The following is a 14,137-nucleotide window of genomic DNA, read 5'->3' on the forward strand; positions in this document are numbered from 1 at the left end:
GGATGCTCTTACCTGCCCTGTTCCGTGTGGGGGTAGGAGGCTCTCTGTGGCGGGGAGGGGAGCTAATACAAGATGGAGAGCCCCCAGCCTGTGGGACCCTCTTTGGATTGTTTTCACTCAGGAACTGGGTGGTTTAATCATCCCCTTACCTCTCTGAGCATCGGTTTATTCTACCAAGAGCATCACTTTCAAGTCAGCTTGAAATCAGCTCCTGAAACCAGGCATCTGGTCTACCACCCCTCACCTGGATTCCACCCGGCTCCAAAGCTGCCAGTGCCTGGCCACTGGCCGTGCCACTCCCAGTCTCTCTGGACCATCTATGCTGAGCCTTTATTTCCGGATCCAGAGGCGTCAGGGACGCCGAGCAACTCATCCCCAGCCCTGCTTGGCTACTTGGGGGTCCGGATGAGGGTGTGGTAGACTGGCTTGATGATGAGATGAAGGTGCAGGGCGTTCTCCACTAGGTACTCGGAGTTGCGCCGCTGCAGGTCGGCGTGCGCCAGGAAGTCGCCGGCCTCCTCGCTGCTCTGGTGGAAGCTGTAGGCGTGGCGGACCAGCAGGCGGCCGTGCTGGCGCGCCCCCACCAGCACCGTCTTCTGGAAGCTCACGCCCGCCGCGTCGCCGCCGCTGCTGGCCGGCGTGACCACGAGCCGCGGCCGGCCATCCTCCGGGCGCGCGAGGGGCAGCGCGGTGCCCGCGGCGTCCGCGTAGACGGGCCGCAGGCTGACGGGCAGCCAGCGCGGCGAGAAGAGCACGTTCCACGTGACCCGGCGGCCGGAGTCGTGGCCGCTCGGGCCCAGCTGCGTCTGGAAGCTGGTGCTGCGGTCGTCGCGGGCCGGGTTGTTGATGACCCACGGGGCGCCCCAGGAGGGCGCGAGGTAGTTGCGGGGCAGGAAGGCGCTGCCGTTGACGTCGAAGAACTTGGCGTAGTGCAGCGGCGAGGCGGCGTGGAACTGGTAGGCCTGCAGCAGGAGGTCGGCCACCGCCGGGCCGTGGCGCGCCAGGGCGGCCGAGCGCGCCTGCAGCTGGAACAGCTGCGCGGGCGGGATCATGGGGTAGCGGATGGCGCGCAGCGCCCGCTCGGCCACCGCGGGTGGCGGCCGCGCACGGCCCAGCCACGCCTCCAGCGCGTGGAATAGCTCCAGCTCGTCCTGCAGCACCAGGTCCGAGCGCCGCAGGAGCTGTGCCAGCAGCTCGGGGCTCACGGCGCCCCACTCGGCGCTCCCCGCCACCGCCGACAGGTTCCAGGCTAAGAACTGCAGGCAGCTCTCGCGCAGGGCGTCGTCCCCGGTGCTCAGCGCGTAGTGGTACCAGCCCACCGCCGGGCCCGCGCCGCCCGCCAGGTGCGCGCGCATGTAGTCGGCCACGCCCCGCTGCAGGGAGGCCACCCCGTACTTGGTGGCCAGCTTGTGCAGGGGGATGGCTTGCGCTAGCAGCACGGTCAGCTCACCGCAGTAGAGGTACCTGCGAGAGAGGCACAGAGATGAGGCACCCCGCCACTCACGCCCCGACCCCACCCAGAGCCGCTCTCTGAGTCCAGAGGGCACTCAGCCTTGGGCGGAGAGCTTTCGGGGTCCGGGGCACCAACAGAACAGTGGGCCCTGAGGCTTCCTGTCTTTTCTTCTCATGGCTCATTCCTACTTCACGGCCTTTTTCCCTTTCTCGTGGGGACACGGAAATAGCATGCATTTATTGAGCACCAACTGGGTGCCGAGCTCTGTGCTAGAACAAGCGAGACATGGCTTCTGCCATTGCCAGGTTTACAATCTGGGTTCGGATTCATTTTCTGCCAGTTACTTGCCAGGAGAGTGGGCACGCCATTTAGCTTCGCTGTGGGCCTCTGGAAATAAAAGATGTTTCCCAGGTTCCCTTAGAGTGAGTGTGGTCACATGACTAAATTCTAGCCAATGAGAGGTGCACAGAGGCACAGAGTGGGATTGGGGGAAGGCTGGTTAAATAGAACTGACTGAGGTCAGGGAAGAGCCTTTGGCCCTTCCGTGTTATCCCTCTTCCTGTTGCCTGGAGGTTGGAAGCAATGAAGGGAATTCTGCAGCCACCTTGTCTAAGCCATTAAGACAGGGCAAATTTCTCAGACTATAGTGTGAATGGTGCCCTCTGTGCAGCACACTAGCAGGAGGTAGGAGATGGGGGAGGGAACTGGCTAAACTTTTCCGTTCCCTCGCCCTGTGGTTCAAGACCTGACCAGACACCAAAACCACACGGAGACATTAGAATAAGAAATGATTGCTTGACCCAACCCGAGTCGTGAAGCCCAGGATCCAGAGTGGGGCCCCGGAATCTAGTTTTTAAAAGCTCTCAAGGCCAGGTCTGGAAACAGCTCTGCGAGCATTTGGTATCCGACATCAAACCACATATAGCTTACAGGCAAGGGCAGGGGAGTCACACTGCACTTTGCAAGAGGGCGGTGGGAGAAGGGAAGGAGGTGGTTGCACAGTCATCCTAGTGACCTCTAGGGAATGGACATGATGTTTGCTACAAGCCGGGGCCTCCGTGACCCAGTGAGTGGAGAAGCCAGGGGCTTGGAAAGGGATGAAATCTTCCCTCTTTTCCTTCCCCACCTGATGAACTTGTCAAAGACGGCAGCACAGTCCCTGGGCTCCTGCAAAACCACCTCGCTCTGGTTACTCAACAGCTCCCGGAACAGCTCGCTGTGCAGTCCCAGCAGCAGGCGGTGGGCGTGGAAGACTCGGACCTCGTCGGTGCCCGCGGCCTGCACCCGCACAACCACGTCGCTGGCATTGCCCTGCCGCAGCAGCTCTTGTAAGCGTTGCAGCAGCATCTGGGAGTGGTTGATGGAGGTGCCCGTTGACTCCCCGCCGACATCAGTTTTGTGGGCTGCAGGAGGAAGGAACACCTCACAGCCTGAGAAGGCACCTGGATCCCGGGCAGCATTCTGGGGCTGCAGAGGGACCAGCTGGAGATGTGTGTGGTTGGATGTGGGCAGAGGACGGGTGGGCCTGGGGAGGCTGTGTGCTCACCTGTTTGTGCCCATGAGGTGCCTGGATGCATGTGTGTGCACACAAGCACATCCTGGGTGGGGGAGCTTGTGAACCTGACCTTGAGCAGACCCTGAGAGGATGCTCTTGGAAGGGGGGGTGGATTCTGACAGGAAGAGGTCCTGAATCAGCATGGGATAAACTATCCAAAGCTGGTCTCCACTGGTGCCAGACCTGCAGGCGAGGGTTGAGGAAACTCTTGGTCCCCACTCCTCTCACCTGCTGAAGAACTGTCCACCTAACCCCTGGAAAGAGTTGTCCAAAGCAGCGCCTTCACTAACGAATGTCTATTGAGCACTTGCTACAAGCCAGACACTGCTGGGAGCTCGGACTATCACAGTGAACAAAAGCAAGCCAGCTCCTTACACTCATAAAAGCACAAGTTATCTTATTAGACAGGCAAGAAGTACACTAGTAATCGTGTAAATAAGCAGTCTAGTTTTATTTTTTTTTTTAGCAGGGGGAGGTAATTAGGTTTATCTGTTTATTTAATGGAGGTACTGGGGATTGAACCCAGGACCTCATGCATGCTCGGCATACACCCTAACACTGAGCTATACCCTCCCCTCTGCTGTCTAATTTTAGATTGAGATAAATAAGGCTGGTGATAGTAGCAGAGTGGGGGCTCATTTCAGTGCAGAAATCAGAAACAGGCTCCCTACGGAAGTGATGGGAAGGAGCCAGTCAGAGGCTGAGAACCAGCCCCACAAAGGCCCTTGAAGAGGATGGGCTTGGTGTGCTGGGAGGGGAGAGAGGGTTGGAGGTCGGAGCCCTGAGTGGTAGGGGAGGGGCAGAGCATGAGAGGAGGCTGTAGCACACAGGGGAAGCTGTTTCCAGGCCCAGCTGCCTTCCTGGGTCCCGGTCTCCGGCAGGGAACCAGAGAAAGCACAGAGGGTGGGCAGGGACTGGACTGGAACGCTCCGGGTACCTGTGGGCTGAGGCTGGTGCCCCCGCTTCCGGGCTAGGCGCACTGGGCCCTTCTCCTGTGTTTCCAGGGACACCGTGAGGGTCAGATAGGGACACACACTCAGTTACAGAAAATTTAGTGACAGAAAACACTGCCAGCAGCTTCCCCAAGCCGAGCGCGGTGTGAGGAGCTGACAGCAGCAGATGGACAGCCGCTTCCCTCACCCCCACCCCGCTGCCCCCTGCACACACGCGCACACACACACACACACACACACACGGGCCTGGGGCCCGTCTGGGCTACTAGGGAGAAGGCGCACAGGACAGCGGAGCATCTGTGGGTAAGAGGGAGGCAGAGGGAGGAAGAAAGGGTGAGAGAGGAGCCCGTGGTTAATTTCACAGCCCTGCCTCCCCAAGCTGTCACTTTGAAGGACCTGAATGCTGGCGGCATCCTGCCCGCCTCTGCCTGGGCCAGCTGCCTGGGACAATGAACAGTGGAAGGACCTTTTGGTCGTAAAGACCCCTGCCTGCCTGCTCAGCTCTCCTCCCCTCGGAGGCAGGCTGCCCTCCTCCACAAAGCTGTAGGATCAAATCCTGTGCTCGTCCTGGCTAGCTGGATAGCTCCCCCTCCCGGCTGTGTGCAACTAGGGCCGGAAGGATCTGCCCCTCCTCCCTGCCCACTGCCCACTCACCTGCACGAGTAGCCAGGCCTACCAAGGTCAGGATGGCCCAGAAGCTGGCCCAGGACCCAGGCTTGGCGAAGCCCAGCCTAAGCATCTTTGTGCCCGGCCTCCACGCCCGCTGGAGGGACTGCAAAGCCCAGACCACTCTGCTCACATCCCTCCTCCTTATATACGATCCAGCTCAAGGGGACGGCACCCCCCTTTCCCGGCCAGCTTCCCTCCCCCCACCCAGCCTCTGCCATGGATTGGTGGAAATTGGCCCCAGCTGTTGCCCAGGCAACCACTTAAGCCAGAGAGCAGCAGCCCCAGGGGCTATTGTGCTGTCCGCGGGCCCCTGAGGGGAACAGATCCGGCACCCTCCCCCACTTCTCCTACCACCCAGCAGAGCCGGTCATCCCTCTCCTGGGAGTTTTAAGGCCCTCCAGAGGGCAGGCAGAGGGCTCTAGGACCACCGGCGGCCACCAGCCTAGAGGGTCCCCAGACCCCTCCCCTGGTCCCCAGGCGCAGCCTCCATCCTGGCACGGAGCACACTTGGCAGCATCGGGGCCGGAGCATCTTGGTGAGCCAGCTGCAAAGGAGAGGACTGGAAGAGGAGAGGGAGGTGGAGGCTCAGGCTCCCACCCCTCCCCCTCTCCCATTTTGGGGTGGGCTAGCTCTCCAGAAAGGAGGACAAAGGTCTCAAACAGGGGCTCACCGGGCAAGTGGTATCATTTTCATGTTCTTTGCTGAAGAATGTTCCTTTCATGCTCTGGGGAAAGTGATGGGCTTTTAGGGAGACGGGGACAGTGACGATCACCCGCACCCCCAGAGTCAAGGTGAGCTAAGATGGCAGGGCTGGGCATGGAGCAGCTGCACGCCTCCCTGTGCACCTCCGCCCAGAGCAGGGCTGGCCGCCTTGCTGGAGGCTGCTCCTCGGCAGGCAGCCACACCCTGCCTTGACCAGCCCAAACCCGCGCATGGGGACTGCAGAAGCCCTGCCACTCTTGACCTTTAATTCACCTTCCCAAGTGCTCCCAAGCCTCTTGGCTCGCCTCATTGGAAGGCTTCTTTTACCAGCTTCTGTCCAACTTCCTTCTGTAACTTTTCCCACCTCTGAGTTCCCAGGAGACACACAGCAGACCCAGCACCCACCCCGACAGTCGGGAAACCCGAGGCCGAGAGCTCAGCGGCAGCCCCGGCTGGGTTAGTGCAGGGCGTGCTCACCTGGGGACAAAGGAACAGAGAGGAGGGTGGGGTCTAGAGCCCAGGGGGAGTCTGGGTGGCCGTGGCCGGGTACTGGTGAGGCCTCACCTTTTCCAGGAGAAAGTAGGGCCTGGCCCAGATCTTCATGGGAGCGTCCCTTGAAGTTGATGAATTGAAGTGGGGGGTCACCCGAGAGATCTGCCTCAGAGTTTCTCCCGAGGCTAGGTCCTTAACCGGGGGTGGGTCAGAGCCTGCCCTCCTTTGCTCTCTGGATCCCAGGGACCAGCTCGATGCATTGATTTCAGCCCCCCGCTGGCACAGAGACCCACCAGCTCCACCCCCTCTCTGGAGCCGCAGAGAGAGCAGGAATTGGGTCTGGCACCTGCCTCGTCCGGGTTGGCAGAGACGCAGCTGTCCAGCCCAGTGGAAACCCCTCCCGGCTGCCCTGACCTTCACGCCTGGCTCCCCTTGTCCAGATCCCCCATCCCTTGCCCATTGGCTGCCCGCCTGACCTTCCCGTGGGCTGCACCACCTCCCTGGCCCAGCCCAGCGAGACAGAGCCTGAGTGTGACAGGGGGCTGGGCCTCTGAATCCATCCCGGCTTCCATGCACAAGGCTTTTCGATAGGAATGTTATTGTTGATAAAAACATAATGAGAAAAGAACCCACTACTCTGAAAACGGTCTTTCGGTAAACACGCTTCTTAACTCCAGCCTCTTTGAGGCTCTGCATCAGTGTCTAGAAGTGTAGCCCATCTGCAGTGGGATCTCCCACGCTTCAACTGGGAGCCAGGGCAACTGTGTTCTCTGAGCATCCCGGTGATTGTCAGGTGCACCCCAAGTGACGATCTGCCTACTAGAGTTAGATGATTGGCATTTCAAGGGTTCAGGGGTCGGGGAGGCTCCAGGTTATCAAGAAGACCCAGGAGGGTCACCTCTGACTCCCTGTCCCTGAGAGGACCCCATCTTACTATTTCTAACTTCTGTTTTCCCTGAAACTCCTCTAATGATTTAGAAACTGGCTTTCCAGGAATAGGCATTCTCTGTTCTCGTTTTCTTAATCCAAGGGTTTCTGGAGTGTGTGTGTGGTGTGCATGTGTGTGTGTGGTGTGCATGTGTGTGTGGTGTGTATGTGTGTGTGGTGTGTATGTGTGTGTGTGGTGTTTATGTGTGCATGCATGTGCATGCATGTATGTGCATGTGATGTATGTGAAAGTCTTGGAGCTGAAGAGAGATGAGAGGGCGTCTGCCCTGCACAATCTTGGAGATGGAAGGTCTGAGGCAGTCCATTTTATTTTGCCCTGTGGATCTGGAAACTCTAATTCCTTGAGAGCAAGTCTGGGCCTGAACAATTCCCAGAGAGATGTGTTACTTCCCACCCGAGCCCAAGACAGGAGTATTCATCCCCCACGCAACCCGTCTGAGGTTTCACGACCCAGAAAGCGTAGCACCGGGATTCAAATGCCGCTTTTCTGCTTGACATTTCTTTCCACAGCCCCGTACTGTCTTTTCTGGGAAGCTATTTCACTAGCCAGAAATGATCCCCTTGGGGCAAGGAATCTCTAGTGCTGAAACAGCAAGCTTGGGGCAGGCTGCCGAGTTTCTGAATCTGCAGAGTAGGTGATCAGGTGCAGGACCCTGGTAATACCCACCTGGGAGGGGCGGGCTCGCAGTCCCAGCCCCACCCAGGCTGCGGCCTCCCTTCCGCCTGTGACGTCTCCCTTCCTGAGCTCTGGTGCCCTCCAACATTGAGCCTGGGGAAGCAGGACTCGTGAGTTTAGGTCCCAGGCCACGTGTACTAGGGGGCATAGCAGTAATAAACAAGGAGGACTCATTCCCGGAAGAAACTGACACACACGCCATTGAAAGTTTCCCCTGAAGCCAGGCTGTCCCGTCACTGTCCTCCTCAGCACCTCCGTCATGCTGCTCCCTCGACTGGACTGCCTTCCCCATCGGAGTGCTGTCCACCGGACCCGCTTCTGCTCCTCCATAAAGCCTGAGCTCTCAGTGGCCTCTCGCTGCCTGAACGCCTGCTCTTCTGGAGCTCTGGAGGAGGGACAAAACTGAATTCAAATCAAACTGCCACGTACTAGCTCCGTGGCCTTAGCCTAGTTGCTGGACATCTCTGAGCCTCGATCTCCCCTTGAGTGAAACAGAGGTGACCAGAGTTAGCCTGTGGGGCTGCTTCAAGGGTGCCACGTGTAGGACAGGATAGGTCTTCAGGAAGTGTTGGCAGAGACCCTCACCCATGGCTGTAAGTGGGTCCTTGCCCAGCCACAGCCTCCCGGTGCAGGGAGGTGGCACCCTGAGGAATTATCTGTGCTACTTGAACTCTCTGGAGCTGGAGTCGCATACATTCTGCCTGGGGACCTGAGTGGGTCTTGCCTATTCTGGTCCCACCGTGCGGTCAGGGGACCTGGCCAAAGGCAGGCTCTCGGAGGCCTGCAGGGTCAGGACTTGGCCACCAGGGGGCAGCAAATTGAGTGCCCAGCGTGGGTGCGGAGGTGGGGCTGGAGGTGGGAGTCCAGGTAGCTCCAGCCCCAGAGGTGGGATCTAACTTAGGGAGCCTGGAAACCGGCTCTGCGACATTCCCAGAGAGCGAGCGTGGGACGTGATTCCAGGCTGGGCCTCAGCTCTCCTCCGAGTCAATCCACACAGTGTCCTGGGTGCTCACTGTGGGCTGCAATGGTCACTCTTGCCGGCGTCGGGTGGGGGAGCTGGCTGGGCGCAGATTCCAGCCTCTCCGGAGTGCTGGCTGCGCCGGATGGTGTTTATTTGCCAGTGACTGATATTCTCTGAAGGATGGTCCATTTCACCAGGGCCAGGAAAACAACAGCTTGCAGGGGGCCACTGGGTCTTGGTTTCCCAGCGCTGCTGGCAGCCTGGTCAGACTTCTGGCGGTCACGGCTGGCTCGGCGCACAGCTTCCTGCCATCCTTCCAGGCCAGCAGCCCCTCGGGAGCCTCCTTCTTGTCCCACTACCCACAGCCACTGCAGAGCAGACACCCTCAAACCTGGCCCATGAGGTCTCTCTCCAGATGTGGGCCCTGCCCAGGGCAGCCTCACCTCTCCCTCCCTGGCATTGGTTTCCCCCACTCCTCTCTGCAGTCCATAGAGTCATTCCCTGGGATGCTTCTGCCTGCCCCCAGAGTCCTCCCCACCAGGATGTGACTGCCAGACTGAGCCCAGGCCAGTTCCCAGAGTGCTCTTGGAGCACGAGGCAGCCTCTCCAGAGCCCCGATGCTGCCCTCTCCCCAAGGCCTCCCTCCCAGCCTCACCCCTTCCCTGCCTGTGCACTCACACAATCCTCGTCTGCTCCAGGCCGCGTCTATGTTACGGGCTCTTTCCCCTCAGCCTCAGCCCCACCCTCTCCCTCCTCCTCCTCCCTCCTCCCACCACCCCACCTCTCTGCACCGACTGCCGCCAGCTCAGCACCGCTGGCAGAACTGTGGGGCGAACAACCACTTGGAGAGCTGGTGATGCTGGGAGGGAGCAGCAGAGAACCCCCAGAAAAGGCCAGAGGGTGACCCAGGAGCATGAGGCTTGAGGGACCAGCAACAGGTAAAGCATCTAGGACGGGGGTGGGCAGGGAGCGTAAGATGGAAGGGCCAGTAAGGAATCTGGAGGCCTGGGATGGGGAGCTTGAAGCAGATGGGAAAAAAATCAAAAGCTGGAAGGTGAAACCTAAAGTCCTTAAGTGTGGGCTGAGGAGGGGCAGGGTCCAGAGCACGTGGCTGCCGGCATCCCAGACTGGTCCCAAGCCAGCTGTGTGTGATCGCTGGCAGGTCACCTTACCCTTCCTGATTCAGCTGCCCCATCTGAAAATCAGGGCCCTTCCAGCTCCAGTGGTACCAGAAGGCGGGTGGTCTTTAGTATAGAAAGGAGAGGAACCTAGAAACAGTTCTCCTTAACGAGGGGGTGGCTGCTTCATAGAGCAGCGCTGCTGCTGTGAGTTACCTGAGTCCAGATCACCCAAGATGCTTCTGAAACACACAGCTGCTCAAGCCCCACTCCAGATGCCCTGGCTCCGGCTGCCTGGAGGGAGCTCAGGAACCCCTGTTTCAGAAGCGCCCTCCCCACCCACCTACAGCGACAAGCAGCCTGTTTCAGGGCCCTGCTGTCCAGGCTGAAGCTCCACCAGGAGGAATGCGATGGAGGAATAATCTCTATGACAGCCAGAAACCCAGCTGAATACTTTTTCCCATCAGTGGGGGAGCCAGGCCACTGAGGGGGTGGACTGGGGCAGGGTGGACTTGGCAACAGGGGCTACCATTTGGCTGGGCCTGACCGGGGGTCTGCACGGAGCAGGGGTGAATAAAGACCTCAGGGTCAGGGTCAAGGTGGGGCTGCTGCCAGACCAGGCTGGGAAGAGACCAAATGCTCTAACCCACCCTTCCGCCCTTCCTAGCTGGCCAGCCACGAGGGACCCTGCTGCCCACACCCAATGGCAGTGAGCTGAGCCAGGCGTTCGGAAGCCCTTGGCCGGAGACCCCAGAGAGGTCCCCGTGCGTGGCTGGCGTCATCCCTGTCGTCTACTATAGCATCCTGCTGGGCCTGGGGCTGCCTGGTGAGTGGGGAGCTGGGGTCTGGAGTCTTGGGGTTGGCCAGAAATTGGGGTCCTCATTCAATGGGTGCTGATCCTCTGTGCTGACCCCTGAGACCCAGGATCATAGACCCCAAGGATCCTCTTGCCTTTCTGGGTCACTGGGGAGCAAAGCATAGTGATGGGTAAACGTGAGGGGCCGAGAGTTGGGGTACTCAATAATTAAACCCAAGATTTCACCAGAGCAGGCAGCCCCCTTTACCCCCCAGGTGTGGGCATTCTCCTAGGATGACTGAGTTCATGTAGGACTGCCCTCATCTGCGCTGAAAGCTTCCTGTACCATCCACCGCCTTCAGAGAGGAGGGCTGGGGGTCGGGGTGGCGGGGGGATGCAGGAAAGAACAGGTGGAAATGGGGACTTGCCCACCCCTTCCTGTCGCCAGGGAAGCCAGTGCGTTAGACAGAGTCCTCGCTCCTGGGTGAAGACAGTGGCCTGGAGTGTATGGCTGGACAGGGCAGGGCTGATCCGCTCAGCCTTCCTGACCAAGTCAGTTTTAAGAAGGGTCTGGAAAGAGGAAAAGAGAAGCTAGAGCCAGCAGGTGGGGAGGGACGATGAGAAAGCAAATCTGAGCAGCTAACACCTCTGACTTCTCCCCTCCGTGACCTTGGTTGCTGTCAGTCAACCTCCTGACCACAGTGGCACTGGCCCGCCTTGCCACCAGGACCAGGAAGGCCTCCTATTACTACCTTCTGGCACTCACAGCCTCGGATATCGTCACCCAGGTGGTCATCGTGTTCGTGGGCTTCCTCCTGCAGGGAGCTGTGCTGGCCCGGGAGGTGCCCCAGGCCGTGGTGCGCACAGCTAACATCCTGGAGTTTGCTGCCAACCATGCCTCCGTCTGGATCGCCGTCCTGCTCACGATTGACCGGTACAGCGCCTTGTGCCACCCCCTGCACCATCGGGCCACTTCGTCCCCAGGCCGGACGCACCGGGCCATCGCCTTTGTCCTTGGTGCTGCCCTTCTGACCGGCATCCCCTTCTACTGGTGGCTGGACGTGTGGAGGGATGCAGACCCTCCCAGCACAATGGATGAGGTCCTCAAGTGGGCTCACTGCCTCATTGTCTATTTCATCCCTTGCGGCGTTTTCCTGGTTGCCAACTTGGCCATCGTCTGCAGGCTACGGAGGAGGGGCCAGAGCGGGCTGCGGCCCTGGGTGGGCAAGAGCACCGCCATCCTTCTGGGTGTCACCACGCTCTTCGCCCTCCTTTGGGCACCTCGGATCTTTGTCATTCTCTACCACCTGTACGTGGCCCCCGTCTACCGGGACTGGAGGGTCCACCTGGCCTTGGACGTGGCCAACATGGTGGCCATGCTCAACACAGCAGTCAACTTTGGCCTCTACTGCTTTGTCAGCAGAACTTTCCGGGCCACTGTCCGAGAGGTCATCCACAACGCCCACCTTCCCTGCACCCTGGGATCACGGCCAGTGGGCACAGCGGCGGAGCCTGTGCTGAAGCCCCCAGGACTCCCTAAAGGGACAGAACTGTAGAGGAGGAGCCCAACCAGGGAGCTTGGGGTGGCCCACGGCCAGAGGTACTGGGGTTTTTCTGGTTGTGCCCACAAAACTTTATTGGTACCCTACTTTGCAATCTAGGGGTGAGAGGAAAGGCTCCATCCTTTAAGGGTGCCTCCTCAGGAAGCTAAATTAATATTGGTTGAATGAATAGATGGATGGATAGATGGATGGATGGATGGATGGATGGATGGATGGATGGATGAATGGATGGATGGATATGAATTGTTTCCAGCCCACCCCTTCCTGGAACCCACCTCTCATTCCCTGAGTTGATCACTTCCCTGGCTCCCAGTAGCAAAGCCAGGGAGAAAGGAAGAAATCTGCAAGACTCTAGGCCTTTCCTGGGCTGGAGGAACCACTCGTGCTGGGCCAAGTGATGGGGGAGGGCTGCCCAGGAAAGGGAGTGGTCTCAAGCAGATTCAGTGCCCCAGCTCTGAGGTGACCCCTGGGGTCTCAGGCACCCTGGAATGGTTTTGATGAACTCCCCCACCATGGAGCCAGCACAGGTTCAAGGCCCCAGAACAGCCGTGGGGCTGCAGCTTTCATGGTTGCTGAGGACTAGGACTGAAAAGGAAATGCCCGCCTAGCTCAAGGGCCAGACTAGCAGGAAGGGAAGCCTCAGCCACGCCCCTGAGCCCACCTCCCCGGTGAAGAAGGCTCTTCTCCACCAAGGGGAGGAAAGGAGATGGCTCAGCCGATCTGAGACCCTGAGGGGCTCTGCTGGGCCCCTCCGAGCCCCTCTCCTCCCAGTGCCGCCAGCCGGGAGAGGCAGCTGGGCGAGATTAGCGGATGAACCTCCCACCTGCTCCAGGCATTGGGTAAACACATTAGCAGCCTGTTTTCTGCTTTTTGATCACACTAAACTGACCTTTCCCCTGAATGGGAGGTCCAAGTGGGTCCCCACCAGCACCCAACGCCTTAACAGGGTCACAGAAGCGAAAGAGCCAATGTGTATCAGGCACATAGTGGGTGCAAAATCAATGCACTTTTCCTCTCTACTTCTCCCCACAGCAGGAAGGTCCAGAAAGGAACTTTCAGCCACACCCAGAAGGAGGGAAAGGCAGGTCCCCAATCCTTTATCCACAGTTCCAAATGCCAAAAAGCTCTGAAAACCAAAACATTTTTCCTGAGTTTGCCACAAACACACTCAGTGGCAAAACCTGACCAGAACCGATCCAAGAACACGTCTGTCTTGGTGCGGTCCCGCAGCGTAGGCGCCACTGCAGACTCTCAGCGGGTGGGATTTGGATCTGCTCTTCCGTTCCTGCTCGAATCAACATCTGATACTTCATCTCAGCCACACTGTCCCTCCCTCTCTTCTGAAAAGTTCTGAATTCGAGACACATCTTTTCTCAAGAGTTCAGAGAAAGGATTGAGGACCTGTGAGTCCCATCTCTTCTGCTACAGCAAGGTCTCGGCTGGCCCTGAGGGGTTCTGGGGCGGGGTGGACTCCCCCACTGCTAGCGATCCAAACTTGGGTCCTGTCTCGCCCACGGGCAGTAAAGCCAATCTACCGCCCCCGGGTCATGGTGAAGGAAAACGCCACGTTTATTGCAGGCGCCCAGCAAGGAGTCCAGGTAGCTAGTGCTCAAAAAGGCCTGAATTTTCAGACGGCCTTCAGGGGAAGGTTTTTAAAGACAAGGTGAAGGATGGGGGCTGTGGGGTGCATGATCAGCTCGTGGACATGCTTATGATGGGTTTGGTGGTGAGGTCATCGGGAGTCCGCAATATCAACCTTCTGGTTCCAGCAGGTCTGGGGTCTCCATGCTGGTGGGCAGCACGCAATTAACTTCTTCCACCCGGTGGGGATTTCAGTCTCGGCAAAACAGCCCAAAGGCTGTGGCCCAGAACATTATCTCCAGCCCTTGAGGAGGAGCCAAAGGTCCTTGACTTTGTTTAATGACTCCATTACTATTATTATTGTGTCTTGTTGACTGTTTTCCTTTTTTCCAACAAATATATTTCTGTGTAATTTAAAATATCAAATAAGGAGTTTGGGCCTTTTGAGCACTAGCTGCCTGGACTCCTTGCTTGGTGCCTGGCGATAAACACTGCACTTTCCTTCACCATGACCTGGGGTCAGTAGACTGGCTTTACTACACACGGGCAAGCGGACCCACGTTTGTTGCACCAGCACGTGCACACAGATGTGTGCACCCATTTATTCCTTGCTTAAGGAGGAGGGGGTGTAAGTGCAGGGACCCCAAGAAGACCAGCCAGTCAAGAGAAAC

The 14,137-nt window shown here is 58.7% G+C and overlaps 2 protein-coding genes across 2 annotated transcripts; one reads left to right on the forward strand and one right to left on the reverse strand.

Annotated features, from left to right (window-relative positions):
• Nucleotides 1-268: 268 nt before the first annotated feature.
• On the reverse strand, nucleotides 269-4,700 carry BTBD17 (BTB domain containing 17). The gene is made up of 3 exons (XM_072939524.1): nucleotides 4,616-4,700; nucleotides 2,580-2,856; nucleotides 269-1,464 (listed from the first exon to the last, which is right to left on the reverse strand). Exons 1-3 carry the CDS (start codon nucleotides 4,698-4,700, stop codon nucleotides 390-392), a joined length of 1,437 nt encoding a protein of 478 aa, XP_072795625.1. The 3' UTR covers nucleotides 269-389.
• Nucleotides 4,701-9,227: 4,527 nt separating this feature from the next.
• GPR142 (G protein-coupled receptor 142) lies at nucleotides 9,228-11,900 on the forward strand. The gene is made up of 3 exons (XM_006199519.2): nucleotides 9,228-9,347; nucleotides 10,195-10,353; nucleotides 11,008-11,900. Exons 1-3 carry the CDS (start codon nucleotides 9,323-9,325, stop codon nucleotides 11,877-11,879), a joined length of 1,056 nt encoding a protein of 351 aa, XP_006199581.1. The 5' UTR covers nucleotides 9,228-9,322; the 3' UTR covers nucleotides 11,880-11,900.
• Nucleotides 11,901-14,137: the final 2,237 nt, after the last annotated feature.

Source organism: Vicugna pacos, chromosome 16 (assembly GCF_048564905.1).
Source record: "Vicugna pacos chromosome 16, VicPac4, whole genome shotgun sequence".
NCBI lineage: Eukaryota > Metazoa > Chordata > Mammalia > Artiodactyla > Camelidae > Vicugna > Vicugna pacos.